This window comes from Scyliorhinus canicula, chromosome 6 (genome assembly GCF_902713615.1).
Source record: "Scyliorhinus canicula chromosome 6, sScyCan1.1, whole genome shotgun sequence".
Taxonomy (NCBI): Eukaryota; Metazoa; Chordata; class Chondrichthyes; order Carcharhiniformes; family Scyliorhinidae; genus Scyliorhinus; species Scyliorhinus canicula.
The window spans coordinates 216,014,098-216,041,783 of NC_052151.1; the positions used below are offsets into that span (position 1 = coordinate 216,014,098).

Sequence of the window (27,686 nt, forward strand, 5' to 3'; positions counted from 1 at the left end):
ACTCTGCCACCGCACCTCTGTCACACTCCTCAAACATCTCTGACTGTGTCTATATAAACATTTCTGGAACAAGCCTTTCCATTCACCTGAAGAAGGAGCCGTGCTCCGAAAGCTCGTGTTTGAAACAAACCTGTTGGACTTTAACCTGGTGTTGTAAGACTTCTTACTGTGCTCACCCCAGTCCAACGCCAGCATCTCCACATCATGGCTTACATTTTTGCAGTATTGGGTCCAGCAGTTTTATGCCTCCATCCTGTACATTGCCGGTATCGAAATTCAGCTCTTCAAGCATTTTTGCATTGCTTAATGTGACAGACAGAACAGCACAGTCAGAAAGTTTCAGAGAACACTTTCTGAAATCTATTTTCTTTATCGATGCTAAAGCCGAAGTCATCAGTTCTGTGTCTCCAAATTCATAAAGATAATGCAATAATTTTAAGAACTTATTTTGTGCTTGTCCATTATCCAAGGTCACGCCACGTTTCATGATATTTTCAGCCAGCCACTGGGACAGAATGTCAGATACGTCATGGGGTATTTTTCCCAATTGCAGCTCCAGCTCTTTAATTGAATTCTGTGCTGAAAGGCCAAACAAAAATCGTAAAAATATGTTTAGCCTGTCATCCGTACCCCTGTATATTTCATCAAGCAATCCTCTCAATTCAATTGTGTTTGACGTTCGGTGCTTCATAAGTGCACCGATAAAGTTCTGCATAATGACATCAGTGAATGTGTAGAAGCTTTTTGAGTCCATGTCGTGAACCTCCATCATAAACACAGAGTTAAAATTGGAAAGTTTATGACTGATGTTCTCCACTTGGTCTGCTTGGAAACGGATGAGATTTTTACCAATTCTTTGGCAGGCCAACTGGCCTAGTGGCATTATTTCATTGCGGCAGCGTTCCATATCATAGCCGAGTCTTTCTAAAAGACTTGCAACATAAGTGGACAACTCTTGAGTACTGGTTGGAGTGAAGAATGGCTTCTCCCCGAATTCTTTCGAGTATGATTCCACTGATGATGAAAGGGTGAAGCAGAACAAGGGATTATAGCACATGTTGTTCAATGTTTCATTCTGCTTCAGGCACTCTGTTAAAGCAAGCACAAACTTTTCATCTCTAAAATAACGGCGAAAATATACAATTGCTTTATCGAAGGTGTAACCCATGATTTGGAGAATCATCTTTGTATTTGCTTTTTCCAGATACTTCAGTCCCCATGGTCGGGTTGCAATCAGCACTGCGCATCCTTTCAGGAGCTCTCCCTGTAAGAGCCAACGCACAATGTCCGAGACTAAACCACAACTCTCAGGACTGAAACACGGATTGACATTTTCTTTGTTGCTCTGAACGTTCCTGCAATCGATTTTATGTTTATATTTGTCCAAGTCATCAAATATGAATAATATTCTACTGGGATCTTGCCATAGAATTTCCAATTTGTTTTCAAAATAAGGGTAGAAATCCAGGATCAATGTTGCTAGATTAGTTCGGACTTTGATTAAAGATAATTGTGGAAAATTAAAATAAAACACAAAGTTAAACTGCTGGTATTGGTTCCCTTTGGCCCAGTCCCGGGTTATTTTCTGCATCATCGTACTTTTCCCTACACCGGCGGTCCCAATTACCACAGTTGTTCCATCGGTATCTATTTTAATGGGTTTGCTTCCTGATAATTCAAAGACACAACTATTATCTTCCTGAGATGTGTGTTTAAACTCCCTCCATGTTGAGTTCAAAGCATTTTCAATCACTCCCTGTTCACTGACCAGAGTGATTATTAAGCCGGTGTACATCTCATCCAAAAAACATCTTCGAGCCTGTTGTTCTCCTCCAGTGATGCTGCCTCGAATTCTTCTGGACTCCATTTCCAGAACGTTTTTGTGCTGCCGTCCTGCCTCTGTAATGTAAAAAAAGTTTCATTATAATTGCATTAATGAGGAAACTGATGTTGAAAGAAAAGCAACAATATAGAAAGAAAATTCATTGTTGGTTAATCACTTTCTGCGTATGTGATCTTGCATGGTCAAAATGTTATTCTGCCCTACAAATTATGTTGTGGCGATTTGGATGGAGTGGCAGTTCTTTTAGGCAAAACATTCTTTTGAATTATTGGCCAATGTCACGCCTTAAGTTAAGTAAACTTTTCGGAGTATTAAATGGCTGCGGGCCAGGCAGGATATTTTTTGCGCCGATTGTTCCGATGGTAGAACGCAAACTCCCTTCATTCGAAATATCCTCACCGCATTGCAACTGACAGGCTTATCTATCCATAATGGTATTAATAAGAATGAATATGAAATTTTTTGTGGAGGTCACATGTTCTGCAAGGTCATTGATATGCTAAAGTGACAGATTAGGTTCGCCATAAACAGAAGCAGAATTGTGAGCAACCACAATCTGTAACCTCAAGGCCTCGTGACCAACTCTTCTTAACCATCAAAGCGGGGTTTGGAGGCATGATTCAGTAAAAAGTGAAAGGAGAGATTCCCTGTATCAGTGTTCTGAAATTTGATGTATTCAACTGCTGAAGCCGAATTAATGGTATATTTCCATGTCCCAAAATGGCTCCAAAGAGTCAGGGACAGGGCAAAGAAATTCCATCACCATCGGATATGACCAATTTTATGAAATCCTGCCAAATCCAGTCATGAATAGTGCTGAACAATTTCATAAGAATGTCAATGAGTTCTCACAATTACAATTCACAACTGGGCAGCACGTTAGCACAGTGGTTGGCAAAGTTGCTTCACAGCTCCAGCATCCCAGATTCGACTCCCAACTTGGTTCATTGTCTGTGTGGAGTCTGCACGTTGTCCCCGTGTCTACGTGGGTTTCTTCTGGGTGTTCCGGTTTCACAGTCCAAAGATGTGCAGGTCAGGTAGATTAGTCATGCTAAATTGTCCTTAATGTTCAAAAAGGTTAGATGGGGTCACTGGGTTATGGGGATAGGTTGGAAGTGTGGGCTTGGGCAGTGTGCTCTTTCCAAGAGCCGGTGCAGAGTCGAAGGGCCAAAAGGCTTCAATCTGCACTGTAAATTCGAAGATTTCTATGTTTCTACAACAATCCGCAATAATGAAACATCCCAAAACAATTGTGCCGAATAGAACACTGAAGCATATACAACCATAAGTGGCCAGACATGTCAATTTCATTTAAAACATCGGCCTCCGCCTGAAGTCAAATTCCAGTGTTCAGGCAAATTAATTGTCTCCACCAGCTTGGAACAAATGTACATTCTACATATGCTGTTTGTTTGTTTCATGGTTCATATGCCTAATGGCCTTAAGAGCTCATTATATTTATTATTTCTTCAATTCAATACATTTACTCCAATAATTACTGCACAAGAATGGGTTGACTGTTCACAAAGGCTTTTACTTGACTCTTCACATTAATCCGAAAGCAAAAAATTACAACCCACGACCGGTGCACAATTTAGGATCACCCGCAGAAAACATCATCGTGCTTCGTGAAAGAAAATTGAGGTCTACAGTACAGGATGTTAAGAATCTTAAGTCTTTGGATGTTGGGTGTTATTTTTTTAATCTTCCAATTGTCGCGAGAGCTCGGACAAAGTGTAACCAAGTAAGAAAGTGTAACATAACTTAAGATGATTGCAAATCCAGCTTATCATCTAACTCGATCTTATTTCGAAGTAGACAATATAAACATAGCAAGTTTGAAAAGTGTGCCGAAAATCTCAGATCAATTGGAACTGGCTTATGCATGGCAGCCAAGAAGGCTGAAATATTTAAAAAAGATTAGCAATAGATTTAAATATACGAAAGGGGCTAGTCATAAATAATATTTTGAGAATTGCGAAAATTGAATTGGCGCAGATTGAACTGCAACGAGACATAGCAATTTGGAAGTCAGAGATTCTGGAAACCGAGATGGAAAGAGAGAAGAGAGAAATGGAAAGAGTTGAAAGAGAATGGGAGAGTGCAGAATCAGAGGAGAATACCTTTAAAATGAAAATAGAGCAAGTCAGAACAGAAAATATAAATATAATGGGAAAGAGAAAGGGACGCGCAACATCACTCACAGGCAGCAGCAACAGGAAATATAGAGCAGACGGCAGGGAAGGTGGATCAAGATGGGAAACTGGTGTAGAAATGCTCAGATATGTACAAGCTGTCCCAGAATCGATTACAGAGATGCTGGGTGTTTTTCGAAAATGGCTGAACAGATTAAATGACTCCAACACATTTGGAACCTATTCTTAAGAGAATATACCTAGGGCAGCACGGTGACACAGTGGTAGCACTGCAGTCTCACGGCGCCGAGGTCCCAGGTTTGATGCCGGATCTGGGTCACTGTCTGTGTGGAGTTTGCACATTCTCCCTGTATTTGCGTGGGTTTCACTCCCACAACTCAAAAGATATGCAGAGTAGGTGGAATGAATGCGCTAAATTGCCCATTAATTGGAAAAAATGAATTGGGTGCTCTAATTTCTTTTTTAAAAAGAGACTAAACCTGTAGCTAGAGCTGGTGAAGTTTATGCATACTTGTTAGGGGAAAGGTCTGGGCTCTTATGAGATAGTGAATAAAGCTGTATTCGATGCTGATAAACTGGAACCGGAGGCATTGTGACAAAATTCCGAATGTTAAGAAATGGCGTGGACAAAATTTCATTAAATTCTGAATGAAGTAATTTGATAAATAGGTGCGCTCATTGAAAATAGAGCAAAGCTATGACGGCCTTAGAGCGGTAATTGTGATGCAGGAATGAGGAAAAGATAACGAGTAACAGAAGTTTCGACCTGCCTGACAAGCCGTGCTGTTTGAAAACGACTATGAGCTGGTTCAGAGACTAAACAGTTTATTTAGACCCACTTTTAAAATAGTGAAGATTAGAAATTGGGAATGTGCGGCAGAGAACAGCCAAGAGATGTATTGGATGGAAGCTCCAAGGAGGCTTCAACTGAAAACGATCCAGTGTTTGCTGAAGGCGTCAGGGATATGAAAAATGCTGTATGTTTGGAGTGTAAGGAACTGTGCGACCCAAAAGTATTATTCTGGGTTACCAATTTTAAATCAGAAAAATGGAACTTAAAACAGTGGAGAGCATAACACACTGTTACATTGGAACACCAAGAACAAAGGCAGGCCCTCGGGATGATAATGGGTGCACAAAGTGCACAGGGGCAAAGTAAGCAAAGGTGGTGGATTTGTTTAAATATTTTCTGTTCAGTTGTAAATGTTTCCACGTGGACAGGAATAGATAGGAAATACGGTAAACTGGTACAAATACAAGCCAGTCAATCCATACTTTCGTCAGATAAAAACATGTGATGTCAGGCATGCACATTAAATGAAAAGGTTCTGATCAGCAGCATTCACAGTGAAACAAATACATTTTTTGTATAAATCAGCTCACAAAGTAGCTTAATGGTGGGGATGTAACGGAAAATATGGCACAGATCTTGTCCGGTGCAGTAGTTAAAATAATTCTAGGGAATAAGAAATCAGAATCCTAGATAGTAGTGATACCTACTGCAGTCGAACAACCGATAGAGAATCACGCCTCTGATCAATTACTAACAAACCAGATTGGTGTCGTTCAGAATTGGGTAATCACGCGATCCGCTCATAGCGAAAAAAAAAGGAGGGAGGGTTGCATGCCCAGTGAGATCAGGTAACATTTTCAGCAAGTTAAAGGGGGATGAGATTGACAGACAGAACGAGACTGTTGCAATTGATTTATAGAGGTTGATTGAATTGCAGAAGAGTCACGCAAAGATTTAAATAATAAAGACACCCAGCAGGGAATGAACAGCTGATTGGAGAGTCCAGACTCGGTTTTACAACAATGGTTTCACTGCTTGTATTATTACCTCTGTCAGACGAACCACTGGATGCTATATTCAGTTGGCCATATCACATTGAAAGTGAATTGAGCGACGCACTCTACCTGTTACACACCCTTGATAGCCACAAAACAGTGTGTCACATAAGTAGTTTAGTGAAGTAAAGGGTTGGGACATTAGAATAAGCAGGTGGTCTTATTCACAATGAAGCAGGGGCAGGCGAGTCATCAATTTCAAACAGTGATTTCCATATCATTCGTTTGGACAATGAGGAAGTATTAGAAAATTTGAAGCAGAGGTTATGTTATGTACCAGATAAGAACCGAGGCGAACTGACATTGTTACTGATGGCGGACAATTGTATTTTCGGGAATAAATAGGCAAAATCGAGTTAGCGAAGCGTGAGTAAGATTTGGGGCACCATCAGAATCAAAAAACATCTATATAAGTTAGGTCCAGCTATGTTAATGTAGGTACAGAAGGAAACCGAGTTTGTGCTTGAGAATGACGTTATTAAATTGAGTGCCTGTAGACACCATATCATTATGGTGCACAGACGGGATGGAACCCAAAGAGTTTGTGGACTACAGAGGGGCGAATGCAATTGCAAGAGGTATGCGCTTCCCATTCTGTGTTTGGAAGACGACATTGGAATGTTGGAAGGCGGAAATTCATCCCCAAAATAGACTTGCTGAAGGGTTATTTGCAAATACCTTTGACGGAGAAGGCAAAGAAGATCTCAATTTTTCTGATGCCCCAAGGACTTCATCAGTTCAAAGTTAGGGCTTTCAGGTTGAATAATAGTTAGGAACAGAGTGATTTCATTTTTGCATTTGTGTCGTATGTATTGATGACTTAGTGGTGTTCAGCCAGAGTCGGAAAGAACATCTATACCTCCTAAAGTTTTTGTTTTGGAAGTTCATAAGAGGCAATACAGTGAACCTAAAACAATGAATTTCAGAAGACCCAAATCCAAATCTAGGAAATATCGTGGGACACAGTCAAATAGTAACACGAGATGCAAAGGTACAGACTTCCTGGAACTTACCAACAGCAAAAATATTTCATTGTATTTTTTTTCTGGGCATGAGGGGATTCTTCTGTACGATTGTGTCAATATTCACAATTCTGATAGCAACACGCACAGAGCTCAAGTAGAATAAACACTTTAGCTGGATAGAGGACTGCCAAACGGTATTTTACCAGGTAAAAAAATGTGTTGACTATGAATGCTGTGTTGGGACAAACAATTTAAACTGGTTGTGGATACAACCAACATTGGTGTGCGAGTTGCGCTGATGACGGAATACAAAGTTGTCATTGAGGAGCTGCTGCAATAAATCTCAAAGAAATCAAATTGGCACCAGAAGAAGTATTTGTCCAGTGAAAAAGATGTGTTAAGCCTGGCGGTGCTGTTTCATCATTTTGAGGTTTAGGTTGCCAACAATCGAAGAGAGACAATTGTTTATACTTTGAAATTTTTAGAGAAATTTCGAGGTATGACCTGCTGATTATTCCAATGGTATTTGCTATCGCAACTATTTCACTTCAAATTTCCAATGTGGCAGGGAGAGAAAACATAATTGAGGATGTTATGCCCTGTGGATGGAAAGCCAAGGCAGAATAGAAGCATTTGTTAAGGGACCACAAAAATAAGTCTCTCAATTGATCATGAACCCTCTATTGTGTAGTAATCATAAGCTGGACTTAATTTATAGATCTATATAATTTGAATGTTGTTTGTTTGGTAATGCAGTCATGCCTAGTGGAAAGGAAGATGTTTTCTTTTCAGAATCCAGCAATCTCTGCCTGGAACATCACTGCCGAAAATTATTTTTCCAATACCCTTGGGCCAACTTTCATCCATCGTCAAAATAAATGAGCTGATCTTGATCAATACCTGAGAAGTCTGCATTTTCACATACAATTGCACAACGATAGTCGACACTCATCAGATACATAATTATTTCTCCTCCATATGCTCTGAGAGCAGGTAATAGTAATATCTAGACCACACAAGGCAAATTAAAGGAATAATGCAACCATTGGCATTTAGTGGCATGACGAACGTGAAATCCCGCTCTATCAACATTCGCCATGTTACCACTAAGCAGACACTGAACTGGGCCTGCCAAATAAATGGTTTCATTTTAAGAGTTGTTCTGAAGCTGGGAATCCTCTGGTTCTTAAGGCCCAGCCAAGAAGTACACGCCTCGGGGCAGACATTTTATAACATACTATTTGCATGTCTGGATCCAACAATTCTCTGAAGAATGACAAAATTCAGGGAAAAGCACCTCATGCAAAACCTTCAACTTTCAAATCATCCAGGATGTAAAATTATGGCAGCCCAAGATGAAATGCGGCATTTCACCAACTTAGCCTGAAAAAACGGCTCGCTACCGCCTGCGAAGAGATGAGTCACTGGGGCTGTACACATAGCATCCTTAATAAAAGGGGCTTGCTCCCACTTTCTCAATTTTAGATGGCAGTAACTGCTGGCCGAGCCAGGAATGTTCAACGCCTGTGAAACCAAAACAGAAAAAAATACTCCCGTATTGAACAAAATATTGCAGACTCAATCCACAAAATTCAAAAAAATGAAATTAACTATAGAATGTAAAGAAAAGTAAAACATTAAATCTTGCCCACAGAATTTCCAGGACTGCTCATTGGCGAAAGTCTATGCATTGTTCAATTGTTGCACAAGGTGAATATTTTGTCTGTTTAAATGTGTTCAAGGACTTGGCTTCTTCACAGGACCCATTTCCTTGCATTAGAGGTAGATCCTTGAGAGAGAGGAGAATTTTTGGGAGGATGGTTTTACAGGCAAGCCACTGGAAATACCTTACGCAAATGTGGCCTCAAAATATGTTCTTGCAATTATTGATACAGCTTTGTCAGGCTTTGTGCCATGGTGTAACAAATGGGCAAGATGACAGCCCGCCATAGGTTGTCTACTCCAACCAGTGCCACTTGCCCCGTTGCAAATTTGTGTTGGCAATTTTGCAGAATATTTTTACATTTTGTGTTGCTGCTCGATAATAATCCGAAGATTCGCAGAACATGAAACCAGGCCGAGTGTTCAGCTTATTAATCAATCAGAAATAGAAAATCTGGTCAATCAATTAACGAGCTGTCCATGCTGCTGAAACTTTCTCTGTCACTTCAGCTCGCAGATTTAAAAAAATCACGTAATAGGAAGGTTATTTCCTCATATTTCCTTCAACTACGGCGATGCATTGATAGACTGATAATATCAGTAAATTAGTCATCCATAGCACAAAATTATTATGCTTATGACAGGAGTCCACATTCCACCATGATAACTGGCACAATTTTAATTAAATGAATCAATCTGATAATAGAAGCCAATGTTGGTCTCCATCTGGTTGACTCGGGAAATCTGCCGCTGTTACATGGTCTGCTGCACGTGCGACGGTTTCCTGTCCTCTGACGTAACATAGTAAGTCACTATGATCACCACTGCAGACGTCAGAGCAGCCTTCTTGAAGGTCAACCCACGGAAAGACACTGGCCGGATGGAGTAGCTGGACGAGCACTCAGGTCTTGCGCGGATCAGCTGGCAGAGGTACTCACAGACATCTTCAAACTCTCCTTACAACAATCTGAGGTCCCTATCTGCTTCAAGACGACGACCATCATTCCTGTACCAAAAAAAGGTCAAGCAACGCGCCTTAATGACTATCGTCCAGTGGCTCTGACATCCATCATCGTGAAGTGCTTCGAAAGGTTAGTCATGGCACGAATCAACTCCAGCCTCCCATATTGCATTTTCCACTACAATTTGCCTACCACTGCAACGGGCCCACTGCAGACGCCATCTCCATGGTCCTGCACTCTACACTGGAACACCTAGATAACAAAGACACCTCTTTCAGACTCCTAATAATCGACTACAGCTCAGCCTTCAACACCATAATTCCTACAAAACTCATCTCCAAACTCCGTGGCCATGGCCTTGGCTCCTTCATCTGCGATTGGATCCTGAACTTCCTAACCCACAAACCACAATCAGTAAAGATAGGCAACAACACCTCCTCCACGATCATCCTCAGCACACGTGCCCCACAAGGCTGTGTCCCCAGCCCCCTACTATACTTCTACACCTATGACTGTGTGGCCAAATTCCCCAACAACTCGAAATTCAAATTTGCTGATGACACCACCGTAGTGGTCGGATTTCAAACAATGACGAGACAGAGTACAGGAATGCGATAGAGAATCTGGTGAACTGGTGCGATAACAATAAACTCTCCCTCAACGTCAACAAAACAAAGGAGATTATCATAGACTTCAGGAAGCAGGAGAACATGCCCCTGTCTACATCAATGGGAACAAAGTAGAAAGGGTCGAGAGCTTCAAGTTTTTGGGTGTACAGATCACCAACAGCCTGTCTTGGTCCCGCCATGCCGGCACTATAGTTAAGAAAGCCCACCAACGACTCTACTTTCTCAGAAGACTGAGGAAATTTGGCATGTCAGCTCCGTCCCTCACCAGCTTCTACAGATGCTCCATAGAAAGCATTCTTTCTGGTTGTATCACTGCTTGGTATGGAGCCTGTTCTGCCCATGACCGCAGGAAACTACAAAAAGTCGTGAATGTTGTCCAGTCCATCACGGAAACCAGCCTTCCATCCATTGACTCTATCTATAATTCCCGCTGCCTCAGAAAGGCAGCCAGCATAATTAAGGACCCCACGCACCCCGGATATACTCTCTTCCATCTCCTTCCATCAGGAAAGAGATCCCAAAGTTTGAGGTCACGAACCAACCGACTCAAGAACAGCTTCTTCCCTGCTTCCATCAGACTTATGTACAGACCTACCTCGTATTAAGTTGATCTTTTCTCTACACCTTGCTATAACTGTAACATATTCTTGAATCGGTTGGTACGTTAATAGTTTGGACAGAGGGGCGGAATACGATCTTGCACCCGGTGGGGTGAATGGGGTTTTTCGGGACTTTTACTGCAGGTTATACGAGTCGGAACCCCCAGGCGTGGAGAGGATGAGGCAGTTTTTGGAGGGATTGGAATTTCTGAGGGTGAAGGAAGAGCTGGTGGAGCTTTCTAGGGAACCCAATTGGGCTGTTTGAAGTGGTGGAGAGGCTGGAGGCTATGCAGTCGGGCAAGGCCCCGGGGCCAGGTGGGTACCCTGTGGATTTTTATGAAAAGTTTTCTGGTGCCGGGCGCCTGCGGGAAAGGGCTTTCAATGAGGCTAGGGAGCGATGGACGCTCCCCCCACTCCAGCGCCGAGGATGTCGCAGGCCTCAATTTCACTCATCCCGAAGCGGGATAAGGACCCGGAACAATGAGGGTCATACAGGCCAATCTCCCTTCTAAATGTAGATGCCAAGCTACTGGCAAGGATTTTGGCCTCGAGAATAGAGGATTATGTGCCAGGGGTGATAGGGAAGGACCAGGCGGGGTTTGTGAAGGGGTGGCATTTAGCGGCAAACATTAGAAGGCTGTAAAATGTGATTATGCCCTGCGAGGGAAGCGAGATGGAGGTGGTGGTCGCCATTGATGCGGAGAAGGCCTCTGATCGGGTGGAGTGGGGCTACTTGTGAAAGGTACTTTGTGGGGCAGTTTGTGTTTGGGCAGTTTGCAGTACCAGGCACCGTCACGTGCGTGTGAACGAACCGAGTGAGCTCGGATTATTTTAGGCTGCACCGAATTTCAGAAACTACTACTCGGCGGCGACAGAGCCATGATCAGAAAGTGGGTAGTGGGGGAGGGGGTCGGTGTTGGAGCGGGTGATGGCGGCCTCATGAAGGGGCACAGGTTTAGGGGCTCTGGTAACGGCACATTTGCCGTTCCCACCGGCTCAGTACTCCACAGGCAGCCCGGTGGTAGTGGCGGCCTTGAGGGTGTGGGGACAGTGGCGGAAGTACATGGGAGTCAGTATGGAAACTGATTTGTGGCAACTACAGGTTTGCGCCGGGGCGTTAGAAGGGGGATTTCGGAGATGACAGCGATCTGGGATAGAGTGGGAGCGGCTAAGCATGTTTATTGATGGCAGATTTCCGTGCTTGGAGGAGAAGTTTGAGCTGCCAGAGGGAAATCTGTTCCAAGACCTGCAGGTGAGGCACTTTGCGGGGCGGCAGGTCTCGATCTTTCCGCAACTACCGCCCCAGGGGATACAGGACAAGGTAGTGTCGAAAACGGGAGTGGGGGAAGGTGATATCTCAGAAATCTATAAAGAGCTGAGGGAATGGGAGGGAACCCCGGTCGTGGAGGTAAAGCGAAAATGGGAGGAAGACTTGTGCAAGGAACTGAGGCAGGTCTGTGAGAGGATGCTCTTAGTAGAGTCAACACCTCCTCGTCATGTGCCAGGCTTAGCTTGATACGATTCAAGGTGGTCCACAGGGCGCATATGACTGAGCCGTAGGAGCAGTTTATTTGAAGAGGTGGAGTATAAGTGTGGTGGTGAGCGGGAGTGCCCGCAAATCATGTCCACATGTTTTGGGCATGTCCGAGGCTCAGGGGTTTTGGCAAGGATTTTACGATCTCATCTCTGCAGTATTGAAGGCACGGGTGGTTCCGAGTCAGAAGGTGGCGGTTTTTGGTGAGTCGGAAGACCCGGGAGTCGGGGGAGGGGGGGGGAAAGAGAGGCTGATGTTTTGGCCTTTGCCTTATTGGTAGCACGGAGCCGTGTCTTATTTGCATGGAGGGACTCGGAGACCGGGAAATCGGAGTTCTTGGTCAGTAACAAGGCTGGGTTTCTCAGGCTTGAGAAGTAAAGTTCGCCTGGAGGATTGATGCTAGGATTCGCCCGGAGGTGGCAGCCGCTTATTGACTTCTTTGGAGAAAAGTAAGCAGTCAGCAGATATAAGGAGGGGGAGGGGATAAAGGGAAAGAGGGAGGCATAGGGGGGATGGTCGAGGTGGGGAATAGTTGAAAGGGGACTCGGGAACTGTAATTCACGTTGGCTGGATTTGGTTGTTGGTTATTTGGGTGTTATTTGTTCTGTTGTTTTTTTCCTCTTGAAAATTGTTAAAATTACATGTACCTTAATAAAATATTTTCAAAAAAAGAAGAAACTATCTATCCCTATCTTAAAGACACTGGGCAGGATTCTCTGAGCCGCCGCACCATTTGTGGCTTTCTCCGTTTCCCGAAGCCAATTTCGTAATCTGCGATCGGGAAGGAAATCCAGTGTTCAGACCGGATCGGGGCGTCACCTGTTTTACGCATGTTGCACATGCTCCGCCACCTCCAAAATGGCGTCAGTGTGGCGCAGGCCGCACGCCATTGGGACAGTCTTAGGACGTCATCTAAAGGCCTACCCCCGATGGGCCGAGTTCTCGACCACGCGGATGACGCGTGGTCTCATTGATCGGGAGCCCACCCTGGCAGGTGCGGACTGTGCCCAGCGCTGCACAGTCGGGCGGGAGCCATGCTGCTGGCTGGGGGGTGGGGATCTTCGGCGACGGCTGGGGGCACTGGCCAGGGGTGCACTAATCTGGCAGGTCGGGTCTGTGCAAGGCGGGCGGCATGTTGTTAGGCGCGACCGCTGCAGATTGTTGCTGCACGCATGCACGGCCATGGACCTGGCAATTCTCCAAATCGGTGGTAGTCACCACCAATTCTCCCACGTAAAATGCCACGGTTCCTCCGCAGAGTCCCAAAATCGGAGTATCCACTCCTAGATTTCGGGTGTGGCACGTCCACGGGATTCTCCATCTCGCCAGCCAGCCAATGGGGTTGCCGATTGTGCGTCAGGAAATCCCCGGGATGCAGCGCAATGGAGAATCCCGATAGCGGAGAATCCAGCCCAAACTGTATCTTGGCAACGATGATACAACCTTCTCTGGCAACGAGTTTCACAGACTCACCACCCACTAGCTGAATAAATTCCTCGTATTTGCAGTTTTGAAGAATCGTTCATCCAATCGGACTAGAGCTTTATACAGTTTCAGCTGTACATTCCTGTCCCTGTATCCTAGCTCTGTCAAAATGAATGCTCATATTGCATTATTTCCTAACTGCCTACTGAACCTGCATATCAAACCAAATGGAAACCCGAACTAGAACTCCTAAGTGCCTTTGTGCTTTAGGTTTTGGAATGCTTTCCCCATATACTCTTCCCAATAAAGTGCATAACCACACACCTTTCTACATTGTCTTACATCGTTTGAAGATTGAAGAATAAAGGAATACAGGGTTACGGTGTTCGGGCAGGAAAGTGGAGCTGAGTCCACATAAGATCAGCCATGATCTCATTGAATGGCGGAACAGGCTCGAAGGGCCAGATGGCCTACTCCTAGTTCTTATGTTCTTATTGCTGCTTCTTTGCCAACTCTCTCAGCCTGTCCAAGTTTTCTGCAGCCACCCCACTTCCTCAACAATCCCTTTACCTCTGTATATTTCAGCATCATCTGCAAACGGAGCAACAATACCCTCAGTTCCTTCTTCCAGATCGCTGATGAATATCCTGAGTAGTTGTGGTCCCAAAACTGGTGAGTGTTGAACGCCACTAGTCAACAGCTGCTGTCCTCAAAGACCCTTTTATCCCCCTCTCTGCCTTTTGCACGTCAGTAAATCCTCTATTAATGCCAGTACTGTCCCCCAACACCAGTGGTAATTGCGATATTTAGCAACCTTCTGATCGGTACCTTGTCAAAGGCCTGCTGGCAATCCAAATAGATCAAGCCAAATGGCACTCCTTTCTCTAATTTGCCCGTTGCCAGCTCAAAAGAATTCTGACAAATGTGCCAGGCTCGACCTCCTCTTGCCCTCTCCATGCTGACGTGGCCCTATTTTTGATCGACCTCCAAGAATTCCTAAATCTCATCCTTAATAATGAACAAAAGTTTTCCAACGACTGAGGGCAGGCTAATCGCCGTCTTCTGCCTCCCTCTCTTTATGTAGCAATTTTGCAGTCATATGAGACCCTTCTTGACACCAGTGACTCCTAAATATTACCACCAATTTCTCAACAATCTCCCGAGCTATCTCCTGTAGAATTCAGGGTTGTTGTCCATCCGGCCCATCTGCTTCATTCACCTTCAGATCGTTCAACTTCCCAGCACTCAGCCCTGCCCCGGACACTCGCAAAGACCGTTTCAGTGGGCTGTACAGTTGGTTTGTAATGCAGAACAAGGCGAGCAGCGTAGGTACCCGTACCAGCTTACCCGAGCAGGCGCCAGAATGTGAAACGAAAATGAAAATCGCTTATTGTCACAAGTAGGATTCAAATGAAGTTACTGTGAAAAGCCCCTAGTCGCCACATTCCGGCGCTTGTTCGGGGAGGCTGGGACGGGAATTGAACCGTGCTGCTGGCCTGCCTTGGCCTGCTTTAAAAGCCATCGATTTAGCCCTAGTTGCTAAATCAGCCCAAGAAGCTTATCAAAGTAACTGAATTGAAGCCTACTTGTGGAAATAAGAGATTATTATTATTAAAACTGATGCAATGCAGTTCCTCTGCCATTTCTTTTATTTCCATGACTTCTCCGGACTAATTTTCCAGTGCTCCAATGTCAATTCTTGTCTCTATCACTCCTTTCATATATTGAAAGGAAAATGTTGCAATCTTCTTTTATTAATGGCTAGTTTAGACTCGTACTTGATCTTCCCCACCAAACCGATTTTTAAGTTATCCTTCGCTTACTTTCAAATGCTACCCAATCCTTGTCTTCAATTTTAATCTTAGCTGTATCATAGAATTTACAGTGCAGAAGGAGGCCATTCGGCTCATCGAGCCTGCAGCGGCCCTCGGAAAGAGCACCCTACCTAAGCCCCACACCTCCACCCTATGGCCACACCTCCACCCTGTGGCCACACCTCCACCCTATGGCCACACCTCCACCCTATGGCCACATCTCCACCCTATGGCCACACCTCCACCCTATGGCCACACCTCCACCCTATCCCTACACCTCCACCCTATCCCCACACCTCCACCCTATCCCCACACCTCCACCCTATCCCTGTAACCCCACTGAACATTTTTTGGATACCAAGGGCAATTTAGCATAGCCAATCCACCTAACCTGCACATCTTTGGATTGTGTGAGGAAACCAGAGCACCCGGAGGAAACCCACGTGCACACAGGGAGAACGTGCAGACTCAGCACATAAAATGACCCAAGCCGGGAATCGAACCTTGGGCGCTGGACCTGTGAAGCAACTGTGCTAACCACTGTGCTAGCATGCTGCCCACACTGTAATCCTCGCCACCTTCTGTGCTTTGCCTTTTGCTTTTATGCTGTCCATGACATCCGTTGTGAGCCACGGATGCCTCGTCCTCCCCTTCACAATGTTTGTTCCTCCTTGGAATGAAGTTATATTGTCCCTCCTGAATAACCCCAAAAAAATCCTGCCATTGCGATTCCAATGTCTTTCCTGCTCGGCTCCCCTTTCTAATCAACTCTGGTCAGCTCGTCCCTCATGCCTTTGTAGATACCCTTGCGCAATATTATATATGATTGAATCCTCTCCCCTCAAATCAAGAACAAATTATTTCATATATTTATCACTGTCCTGATCTGTAAGTCGCTGATGACATCAAATTCAGAACTCTGTTCTCTATAGCCTCTACAACAAGCAACTCCAAAAGACTTGCTCGTAGGAATTCCATGAATTTATTTTCTTGGGAGCTGCTGACCACCTGATGTCTTCAGTCCATCTGCATCTTAAAGCACCCTATGATTATTGTAATGTTACCTGTCTTATATACCTTTTATATCTCCTGGGGGCATGCACAGTACTCCCACCAGGGCCTTTTTTTCCTTTGCGATTACTCAACTTTACCCAACTGATTCTATGCCCTCCAACGCTGGATCACTTCTTGATGTCCATTTAACAGTTTCTTACACACAAGGAAATCCTTCCCCTTTGCCTATCTTTTCAACGAGGCACATGCCCATCGAAATTTAGATCCCAGCCCTGATCCCCTTGGAGTCATGCCACTGTAATGCCCACAACATAAATGAAAGGTAAAAGGTTCTGCAAAATAGGCAGATAAACCCCATTTCTCACGAGTGGGAATCTAACTATCTCTCACTGACATTCAGTGGCACCTATTTGCAAGCATGGTTACCATTGTTGAGACACTGAAATCTACAAGCTGTGGCCAGAAGGGAAGAAAGGCAGCTGGGAATTATTTAGGGAGAACCTCATTTCTGAACATACCATCCGTGCCAACCATCTGCAAGATACACAAAAGAGATGCGATGAAAGGTGCTACATACCAAGAACATAAGAACTAGGAGCAGGAGTAGGCCATCTGGCCCCTCGAGCCTGCTCCACCATTCAATGAGATCACAGCTGATCTTTTGTGGACTCAGCTCCACTTTCCAGCCCGAACACCATAACCCTTAATCCCTTTATTCTTCAAAAAACTATCTATCTTTACCTTAAAAACATGTAATGAAGGAGCCTCAACTGCTTCACTGGGCAAGGAATTCCATAGATTCACAACCCTTTGGGTGAAGACGTTCCTCCTAAACTCAGTCCAAAATCTACTTCCCCTTATTTTGAGGCTATGCCCCCGAGTTCTGCTTTCACCCGCCAGTGGAAACAACCTGCCCGCATCTATCCTATCTAATCCCTTCATAATTTTAAATGTTTCTATAAGATCCCCCCTCATCCTTCTAAATTCCAACGAGTACAGCCCCAGTCTTCTCAACCTCTCCTCATAATCCAACCCCTTCAGTTATGGGATTAACCTAGTGAATCTCATCTGCACACCCTCCAGTGCCAGTACGTCCTTTCTCAAGTAAGGAGACCAAAACTGAACACAATTCTCCAGGTGTAGCCTCAATAACACCTTATACAATTGCAACATAACCTCCCTAGTCTTAAACTCCATCCCTCTAGCAATGAAGGACAAAATTCCATTTGCCTTCTTAATCACCTGTTGCATATGTACACCAACCTTCTGTGATTCATGCACTAGCACACCCAAGTCTCTCTGCACAGCGGCATGCTTTAATATTTTATCGTTTAAATAATAATCCCGTTTGCTGTTATTCCTACCAAAATGGATAACCTCACATTTGTCAACATTGTACTCCATCTGCCAGACCCTAGCCCATTTACTTAACCTATCCAAATCCCTCTGCAGACTTACAATATCCTCTGCACTTTTCGCTTTACCACTCACCTTACTGTCGTCTACAAACTTGAACACATTGCCCTTGGTCCCCAACTCCAAATCATCTATGTATATTGTGAACAATTGTGGGCCCAACACGGATCCCTGAGGGACACCACTAGCTACTAATTGCCAACCAGAGAAACACCCATTAATCCCCACACTTTGCTTTCTATTAATTAACCAATCCTCCACCCATTCTAATACTTTACCCTTAATGCCATGCACCTTTATCTTATGCAGCAACCTTTTGTGTGGCACCTTGTCAAAGGCTTTCTGGAAATCCAGATATACCACATCCATTGGTTCCCCGTTATCTACTGTACTGGTAATGTCCTCAAAAAATTCCACTGAATTAGTTAGGCATGACCTGCCTTTTACGAACCCATGCTGCGTCTGCCCAATGGGACAATTTATATCCAGATGCCTCGCAATTTCTTCCTTGATGATAGATTCCAGCATCTTCCCTACAACTGAAGTTAAGCTCACTGTCCTATAATTTCCTGCTTTCTGCCTACCTCCTTTTTTAAACAGTGGTGTCACGTTTGCTAATTTCCAATCCACCGGGACCACCCCAGAGTATAGTGAATTTCAGTAAATTATCACTAGTGCAGCTGCAATTTCCCTAGCCATCTCTTTTAGCACTCTGGGATGCATTCCATCAGGGCCAGGAGACTTGTCTACCTTTAGCCCCATTAGCTTGCCCATCACTACCTCCTTAGTGATAACAATCCTCTCAAGATCCTCACCTGTCATAGCCTCATTTCTATCAGTCGCTGGCGTGTTATTTGTGTCTTCAACTGTGAAGACTGACCCAAAAAACCTGTTCAATTCATCAGCCATTTCCTCATTTCCCATTATTATAACTCCCTTCTCATCCTCTAAAGGACCAATATTTTCCTTAGCTACTCTTTTTTGTTTTATATATTTGTAAAAACTTTTACTGTCTGTTTTTATATTCTGAGCAAGTTTACTCTCCTACTCTATCTTACTCTTCTTTATAGCTTTTTTTAGTAGCTTTCTGTTGCCCCCTAAAGATTTCCCCGTCCTCTAATCTCCCAGCAATCTTTGCCACTTTATATGCGTTTTCCTTCAAATTGATACTCTCCCTTAATTCATTAGATATCCACGGTCGATTTCCCCTCTTTCTACCGTCCTTCCTTTTTGTTGGTATAAACCTTTGCTGAGCACTGTGAAAAATCGCTTGGAAGGTTCTCCATTGTTCCTCAACTGTTCCACCATAAAGTCTTAGCTCCCAGTCTACCTTAGCTAGTTCTTCTCTCATCCCATTGTAATACCCTTTGTTTAACCACAAAACACTAGTATTTGATTTTACTTTCTCACCCTCCATCTGTATTTTAAATTCCACCATATTGTGATCGCTCCTTCCGAGAGGATCCCTAACTATGAGATCATGAATCAATCCTGTCTCATTACACAGGACAAGATCTAGGACCGCTTGTTCCTTCGTAGGTTCCATTACATACTGTTAAAGGAAACTATCGCGGATACATTCTATAAACTCCTCAAGATTGCCTTGACCGACCTGGTTAAACCAATCGACATATAGATTAAAATCCCCCATGATAACTGCTGTACCATTTCTACATGCATCAGTTATTTCTTTGTTTATTGCCTGCCCCACCATAATGTTACTATTTGGTGGCCGATAGACTACTCCTATCAGTGACTTTTTTGCTTTACTATTCCTGATTTCCACCCAAATGGATTAAACTTTGTCCTCCATAGAACCGATGTCATCCCTTACTATTGCCCGGATGTCATCCTTAAATAACAGAGCAACACCATCTCCCGTACCATCCACTCTGTCCTTCCGAATAGTTTGCTACACTCGGATATTTAACTCCCAGTCGTGACCATCCTTTAACCCTGTTTCAGTAATGGCCACTAAATCATAATCATTTACGATGATTTGTGCCATCAACTCATTTACTTTATTCCGAATACTATGAGCTTTCAGGTAAAGTACATATATGTTGGGTTTTTTTTACCTCTGTTTTGAATCTTAACATTTCCAGTTTTATTCCTTTTGTTATTACTGGGCCTATTCACTGGGCTCTCCTCAGTCACTGTACCTTGTACTGTCGCCCTTTTAGATTTTTGACTATGTCTTCTCTGCCTTGCACTTTTCCCCTTACTTCCTTTTGCTTCTGTCCCTGTTTAACTACCTTCCAACGTCCTGCATCGGTTCCCATCCCCCTGCCACATTAGTTTAAACCCTCCCCAACAGCTCTAGAAAACACTCCCCCTAGGACATCGGTTCCAGTCCTGCCCAGGTGCAGACCGTCCAGCTTGTACTGGTCCCACCTCCCCCAGAACCAGTCCCAATGCCCCAGGAATTTGAATCCCTCCCTCTTACACCATCTCTCGAGCCACGCATTCATCCTATCTATCCTGACAGTCCTACTCTGACTAGTTCGTGGCACTGGTAGTAATCCTGAGATTACTACCTTCGAGGTCCTACTTTTTAGTTTAACTCCTAACTCCCTATATTCCGCTTGTAGGACCTCATCCCATTTTTTGCCTATATCGTTGGTGCCTATGTGCACCACGACAGCTGGCTGTTCACCCTACCCCCCAGAATGTCCTGCAGCCGCTCCGAGACACCCTTGACCCTTGCACCAGGGAGTCAACAACCATCCTGGAGTCTCGATTGCGTCCACAGAACCGCCTGTCTATTCCCCTTACGATAGGGCGCTACTCCAACAACACCAAAGATTCTTGGCAGCATCCAACTGAAACCGTCAAACTTAACTAATACCCTGTAAATCACCGTTACGTCTCACTCCCCACACCATTCTAACAAAACAATGGCAGTCTATACAACCCATACAATCACAGCAGAAAGTCTCCAAATCGTGTTCAAAAATATGTTCCAAAAGGAGACAACTACTACCCAATGGGATAAGGCAGCAGATGGAATGAAGCATATGTGTTTGTTCTGATAATAGTTTAAATAATGAGATATGGAGACAGGTAATAACAGGCTGTGACACCCTCCGGGCTGGATTCTCCGCCGTCGGGATGCTACCATGCTGCCCACACGGTAATCCTCGCCAGCTTGTGTGCTTTGTTTTTGCATGTGTGACACGGAGAGCTGGATTCTCCGCCGGAGGGATGCTCCTTTTGTCGGCAGCCTGGAGGCTTCCCGACGGCGTGGGGCTGCCCCACAATGGGAAACCCCATTGAGCAGCCAGTGAAACGGAACATCCCGCCGACTGGCTGAAACAGAAATCGGTGCGGCCGGATGGAGAATCCAGCCCGGACGATATTCCGAAGCAGATAGAGGCAGTTACGTGTTACAAGGATTGGAAGTCACAAAACACTAACTTGATCTCCTGCCCTGAAAATGCATAAAGATTCATGCCAGTTACTTCGTTTTGTATTCGGTTGGTTTACTGGAAACGTACAAGTTACTTCGATAGACTGTACTTTGTATCTTAATGGGAGTCGGGAAACAACTAGAATCCTGATGCATTTTGTTTTGCAGTAGGTAGAGAAGTATTCAGATCCATAGAGCAGTAGATCAACCGTGAGAATGTTATCATAAGGAATGGTATGCAGCTGGAAACAGCAAGGTGATTTGGACGAATATATAGTTGTCATAGGCAAGGTAAATATAACAGTAGAGAAGGGACAGGGGCCTCAGATCACAGTGATTTAAAGGAACATTTAAAAATAGTCAACGAAGAAAATTAATGGAGTGTATATCAGCCAAGAAGAACATAACGGTATTGCCACATAATATATTTATCCACAATTGATGTGAAACGCATTTGCACAAACAGAATTTGAGAGAACGTATCTAAACACACATGCCAAAGATGCAAATACACAGCAACACTGGAATGCTCAAGTAATTAATTGCCATTTATCTAGAACTCTGCGTTAGAATTAATTAATCAAGAGCCATTAGATGTAGGTGAAGATTCAGGCATATTTATAATTTATATACTTTGTAAAAATGAAGCGTTGAAGGGATCACAGCACAAATTATTTCTGGAATGAAATGAAAAATGAAAATGAAAATCGCTTATCGTCACGACTAGGCGTCAAATGAGGAATCAAAAGGACCGAAACACTTCTACACAACTGGATATCGTTCCAACAATAAAATAAAGAGACAATGTGTAATAATAGTAAACTTACTATGAAACAAATAAAAAATAAGAAAAACGTCACTGGGAGCAAAGCTGAATCATTCATACGAATAACTTAGTAATTGAATGTAGCAACATGTAAAATTTAGATGTGAGAATGAGACGAGGTAAATTATCAAGGTCGTACACAAGCAATTTCTCTCCTTATCACCATTTGAGTAGAAAAATAATGGATGCTTTAGGGAAGCTAATGAGGGTCGATTTTTGAATCCCTGCCATACAGAAGAAACAACGAGGATTAAGAAGTTACTGTTAAAGATGTACTGAAAAATAACATAATTGTGAATCTTGCAAAATAATAGGTATCCATAAATAAGTAAGTGAAATTTATAGTCTTTGTGCCTGCTTCCTCACTATTATCTCGTACGTTGACGGCAGTCATATCCTTAGCATTGGTGGAATTATGTTTTGTGCCATGCCCTTTCTTACCTCGGGAATGAAGGTATCCGAAACACACATATACAATTATTGGTACCACGAGAAGTGCGATCATGACCAAAACAGAGTAGACAGATTGAACATTGCTCTCCATGGCTGCCCCGCCTGCAAAAGATGGGAAATTAAACACGGTTATGACCAGTTTCAATTTAGTGTTTTATCAAAGTAAACAACAAATTCTGGAATATGTCGTTCTACTATTTTCCCTTTATAGTATTTATTCCTCAATTGAAGTATCTGATTTGAAAGTATCTGCATTATTGCAGTATGCTCATCTGTTGAGCGTGACATTTCTGCTTAATTACAGTTGGCGATTGTTTTCACAATCGGATGGAGAATCCAGCCCGGAAGATATTCCGAAGCAGATATAGACAGTTACGTGTTACAAGGATTGGAAGTCACAAAACACTAACTTGATCTCCTGCCCTGAAAATGCATAAAGATTCATGCCAGTTACTTCGTTTTGTATTCGGTTGGTTTACTGGAAACGTACAAGTTACTTCGATAGACTGTACTTTGTATCTTAATGGGAGTCGGGAAACAACTAGAATCCTGATGCATTTTGTTTTGCAGTAGGTAGAGAAGTATTCAGATCCATAGAGCAGTAGATCAACCGTGAGAATGTTATCATAAGGAATGGTATGCAGCTGGAAACAGCAAGGTGATTTGGACGAATATATAGTTGTCACAGGCAAGGTAAATATAACAGTAGAGAAGGGACAGGGGCCTCAGATCACAGTGATTTAAAGGAACATTTAAAAATAGTCAACGAAGAAAATTAATGGAGTGTATATCAGCCAAGAAGAACATAACGGTATTGCCACATAATATATTTATCCACAATTGATGTGAAACGCATTTGCACAAACAGAATTTGAGAGAACGTATCTAAACACACATGCCAAAGATGCAAATACACAGCCACACTGGAATGCTCAAGTAATTAATTGCCATTTATCTAGAACTCTGCGTTAGAATTAATTAATCAAGAGCCATTAGATGTAGGTGAAGATTCAGGCATATTTATAATTTATATACTTTGTAAAAATGAAGCGTTGAAGGGATCACAGCACAAATTATTTCTGGAATGAAATGAAAAATGAAAATGAAAATCGCTTATCGTCACGACTAGGCGTCAAATGAGGAATCAAAAGGACCGAAACACTTCTACACAACTGGATATCGTTCCAACAATAAAATAAAGAGACAATGTGTAATAATAGTAAACTTACTATGAAACAAATAAAAAATAAGAAAAACGTCACTGGGAGCAAAGCTGAATCATTCATACGAATAACTTAGTAATTGAATGTAGCAACATGTAAAATTTAGATGTGAGAATCAGACGAGGTAAATTATCAAGGTCGTACACAAGCAATTTCTCTCCTTATCACCATTTGAGTAGAAAAATAATGGATGCTTTAGGGAAGCTAATGAGGGTCGATTTTTGAATCCCTGCCATACAGAAGAAACAACGAGGATTAAGAAGTTACTGTTAAAGATGTACTGAAAAATAACATAATTGTGAATCTTGCAAAATAATAGGTATCCATAAATAAGTAAGTGAAATTTATAGTCTTTGTGCCTGCTTCCTCACTATTATCTCGTACGTTGACGGCAGTCATATCCTTAGCATTGGTGGAATTATGTTTTGTGCCATGCCCTTTCTTACCTCGGGAATGAAGGTATTCGAAACACACAAATACAATTATTGGTACCACGAGAAGTGCGATCATGACCAAAACAGAGTAGACAGATTGAACATTGCTCTCCATGGCTGCTCCGCCTGCAAAAGATGGGAAATTAAACACGGTTATGACAAGTTTCAATTTAGTGTTTTATCAAAGTAAACAACAAATTCTGGAATATGTCGTTCTACTATTTTCCCTTTATAGTATTTATTCCTCAATTGAAGTATCTGATTTGAAAGTATCTGCATTATTGCAGTATGCTCATCTGTTGAGCGTGACATTTCTGCTTAATTACAGTTGGCGATTGTTTTCACAATCGGATGGAGAATCCAGCCCGGAAGATATTCCGAAGCAGATATAGACAGTTACGTGTTACAAGGATTGGAAGTCACAAAACACTAACTTGATCTCCTGCCCTGAAAATGCATAAAGATTCATGCCAGTTACTTCGTTTTGTATTCGGTTGGTTTACTGGAAACGTACAAGTTACTTCGATAGACTGTACTTTTTATCTGAATGGGAGTCGGGAAACAACTAGAATCCTGATGCATTTTGTTTTGCAGTAGGTAGAGAAGTATTCAGATCCATAGAGCAGTAGATCAACCGTGAGAATGTTATCATAAGGAATGGTATGCAGCTGGAAACAGCAAGGTGATTTGGACGAATATATAGTTGTCATAGGCAAGGTAAATATAACAGTAGAGAAGGGACAGGGGCCTCAGATCACAGTGATTTAAAGGAACATTTAAAAATAGTCAACGAAGAAAATTAATGGAGTGTATATCAGCCAAGAAGAACATAACGGTATTGCCACATAATATATTTATCCACAATTGATGTGAAACGCATTTGCACAAACAGAATTTGAGAGAACGTATCTAAACACACATGCCAAAGATGCAAATACACAGCCACACTGGAATGCTCAAGTAATTAATTGCCATTTATCTAGAACTCTGCGTTAGAATTAATTAATCAAGAGCCATTAGATGTAGGTGAAGATTCAGGCATATTTATAATTTATATACTTTGTAAAAATGAAGCGTTGAAGGGATCACAGCACAAATTATTTCTGGAATGAAATGAAAAATGAAAATGAAAATCGCTTATCGTCACGACTAGGCGTCAAATGAGGAATCAAAAGGACCGAAACACTTCTACACAACTGGATATCGTTCCAACAATAAAATAAAGAAACAACGTGTAATAATAGTAAACTTACTATGAAACAAATAAAAAATAAGAAAAACGTCACTGGGAGCAAAGCTGAATCATTCATACGAATAACTTAGTAATTGAATGTAGCAACATGTAAAATTTAGATGTGAGAATGAGACGAGGTAAATTATCAAGGTCGTACACAAGCAATTTCTCTCCTTATCACCATTTGAGTAGAAAAATAATGGATGCTTTAGGGAAGCTAATGAGGGTCGATTTTTGAATCCCTGCCATACAGAAGAAACAACGAGGATTAAGAAGTTACTGTTAAAGATGTACTGAAAAATAACATAATTGTGAATCTTGCAAAATAATAGGTATCCATAAATAAGTAAGTGAAATTTATAGTCTTTGTGCCTACTTCCTCACTATTATCTCGTACGTTGACGGCAGTCATATCCTTAGCATTGGTGGAATTATGTTTTGTGCCATGCCCTTTCTTACCTCGGGAATGAAGGTATCCGAAACACACAAATACAATTATTGGTACCACGAGAAGTGCGATCATGACCAAAACAGAGTAGACAGATTGAACTTTGCTCTCCTTGGCTGCCCCGCCTGCAAAAGATGGGAAATTAAACACGGTTATGACCAGTTTCAATTTAGTGTTTTATCAAAGTAAACAACAAATTCTGGAATATGTCGTTCTACTATTTTCCCTTTATAGTATTTATTCCTCAATTGAAGTATCTGATTTGAAAGTACCTGCATTATTGCAGTATGCTCATCTGTTGAGCGTGACATTTCTGCTTAATTACAGTTGGCGATTGTTTTCACAATCGGATGGAGAATCCAGCCCGGAAGATATTCCGAAGCAGATATAGACAGTTACGTGTTACAAGGATTGGAAGTCACAAAACACTAACTTGATCTCCTGCCCTGAAAATGCATAAAGATTCATGCCAGTTACTTCGTTTTGTATTCGGTTGGTTTACTGGAAACGTACAAGTTACTTCGATAGACTGTACTTTGTATCTTAATGGGAGTCGGGAAACAACTAGAATCCTGATGCATTTTGTTTTGCAGTAGGTAGAGAAGTATTCAGATCCATAGAGCAGTAGATCAACCGTGAGAATGTTATCATAAGGAATGGTATGCAGCTGGAAACAGCAAGGTGATTTGGACGAATATATAGTTGTCACAGGCAAGGTAAATATAACAGTAGAGAAGGGACAGGGGCCTCAGATCACAGTGATTTAAAGGAACATTTAAAAATAGTCAACGAAGAAAATTAATGGAGTGTATATCAGCCAAGAAGAACATAACGGTATTGCCACATAATATATTTATCCACAATTGATGTGAAACGCATTTGCACAAACAGAATTTGAGAGAACGTATCTAAACACACATGCCAAAGATGCAAATACACAGCCACACTGGAATGCTCAAGTAATTAATTGCCATTTATCTAGAACTCTGCGTTAGAATTAATTAATCAAGAGCCATTAGATGTAGGTGAAGATTCAGGCATATTTATAATTTATATACTTTGTAAAAATGAAGCGTTGAAGGGATCACAGCACAAATTATTTCTGGAATGAAATGAAAAATGAAAATGAAAATCGCTTATCGTCACGACTAGGCGTCAAATGAGGAATCAAAAGGACCGAAACACTTCTACACAACTGGATATCGTTCCAACAATAAAATAAAGAGACAATGTGTAATAATAGTAAACTTACTATGAAACAAATAAAAAATAAGAAAAACGTCACTGGGAGCAAAGCTGAATCATTCATACGAATAACTTAGTAATTGAATGTAGCAACATGTAAAATTTAGATGTGAGAATCAGACGAGGTAAATTATCAAGGTCGTACACAAGCAATTTCTCTCCTTATCACCATTTGAGTAGAAAAATAATGGATGCTTTAGGGAAGCTAATGAGGGTCGATTTTTGAATCCCTGCCATACAGAAGAAACAACGAGGATTAAGAAGTTACTGTTAAAGATGTACTGAAAAATAACATAATTGTGAATCTTGCAAAATAATAGGTATCCATAAATAAGTAAGTGAAATTAATAGTCTTTGTGCCTGCTTCCTCACTATTATCTCGTACGTTGACGGCAGTCATATCCTTAGCATTGGTGGAATTAAGTTTTGTGCCATGTTCTTTCTTACCTCGGGGATGACGGCGTTCGAAAAAGAAAACAATTATTGATACCACGAGAGGTGCGATCATGACCAAAACAGAGTAGACAGATTGAACATTGCTCTCCAT

The 27,686-nt window shown here is 42.4% G+C and overlaps 1 protein-coding gene across 1 annotated transcript; it reads right to left on the reverse strand.

Annotated features, from left to right (window-relative positions):
- Positions 1-202: 202 nt before the first annotated feature.
- On the reverse strand, positions 203-27,686 carry LOC119968015 (NACHT, LRR and PYD domains-containing protein 3-like). The gene is made up of 5 exons (XM_038801117.1): positions 27,587-27,686; positions 25,906-26,019; positions 24,225-24,338; positions 22,544-22,657; positions 203-1,899 (listed from the first exon to the last, which is right to left on the reverse strand). Exons 1-5 carry the CDS (start codon positions 27,684-27,686, stop codon positions 203-205), a joined length of 2,139 nt encoding a protein of 712 aa, XP_038657045.1.

What these genes read in the sequence shown, in the direction of transcription:
- LOC119968015 (XM_038801117.1), bottom strand. Translation starts at nt 27,686, where the DNA reads ATGGAGAGCAATGTTCAATCTGTCTACTCTGTTTTGGTCATGATCGCA. An exon ending in CGGATACCTTCATTCCCGAG is followed by an intron (nt 24,339 to 25,905) that starts GTAAGAAAGGGC and finishes CATCTTTTGCAG; the next exon opens with GCGGAGCAGCCATGGAGAGC. An exon ending in CGGATACCTTCATTCCCGAG is followed by an intron (nt 1,900 to 22,543) that starts GTAAGAAAGGGC and finishes TTTACATTACAG; the next exon opens with AGGCAGGACGGCAGCACAAA.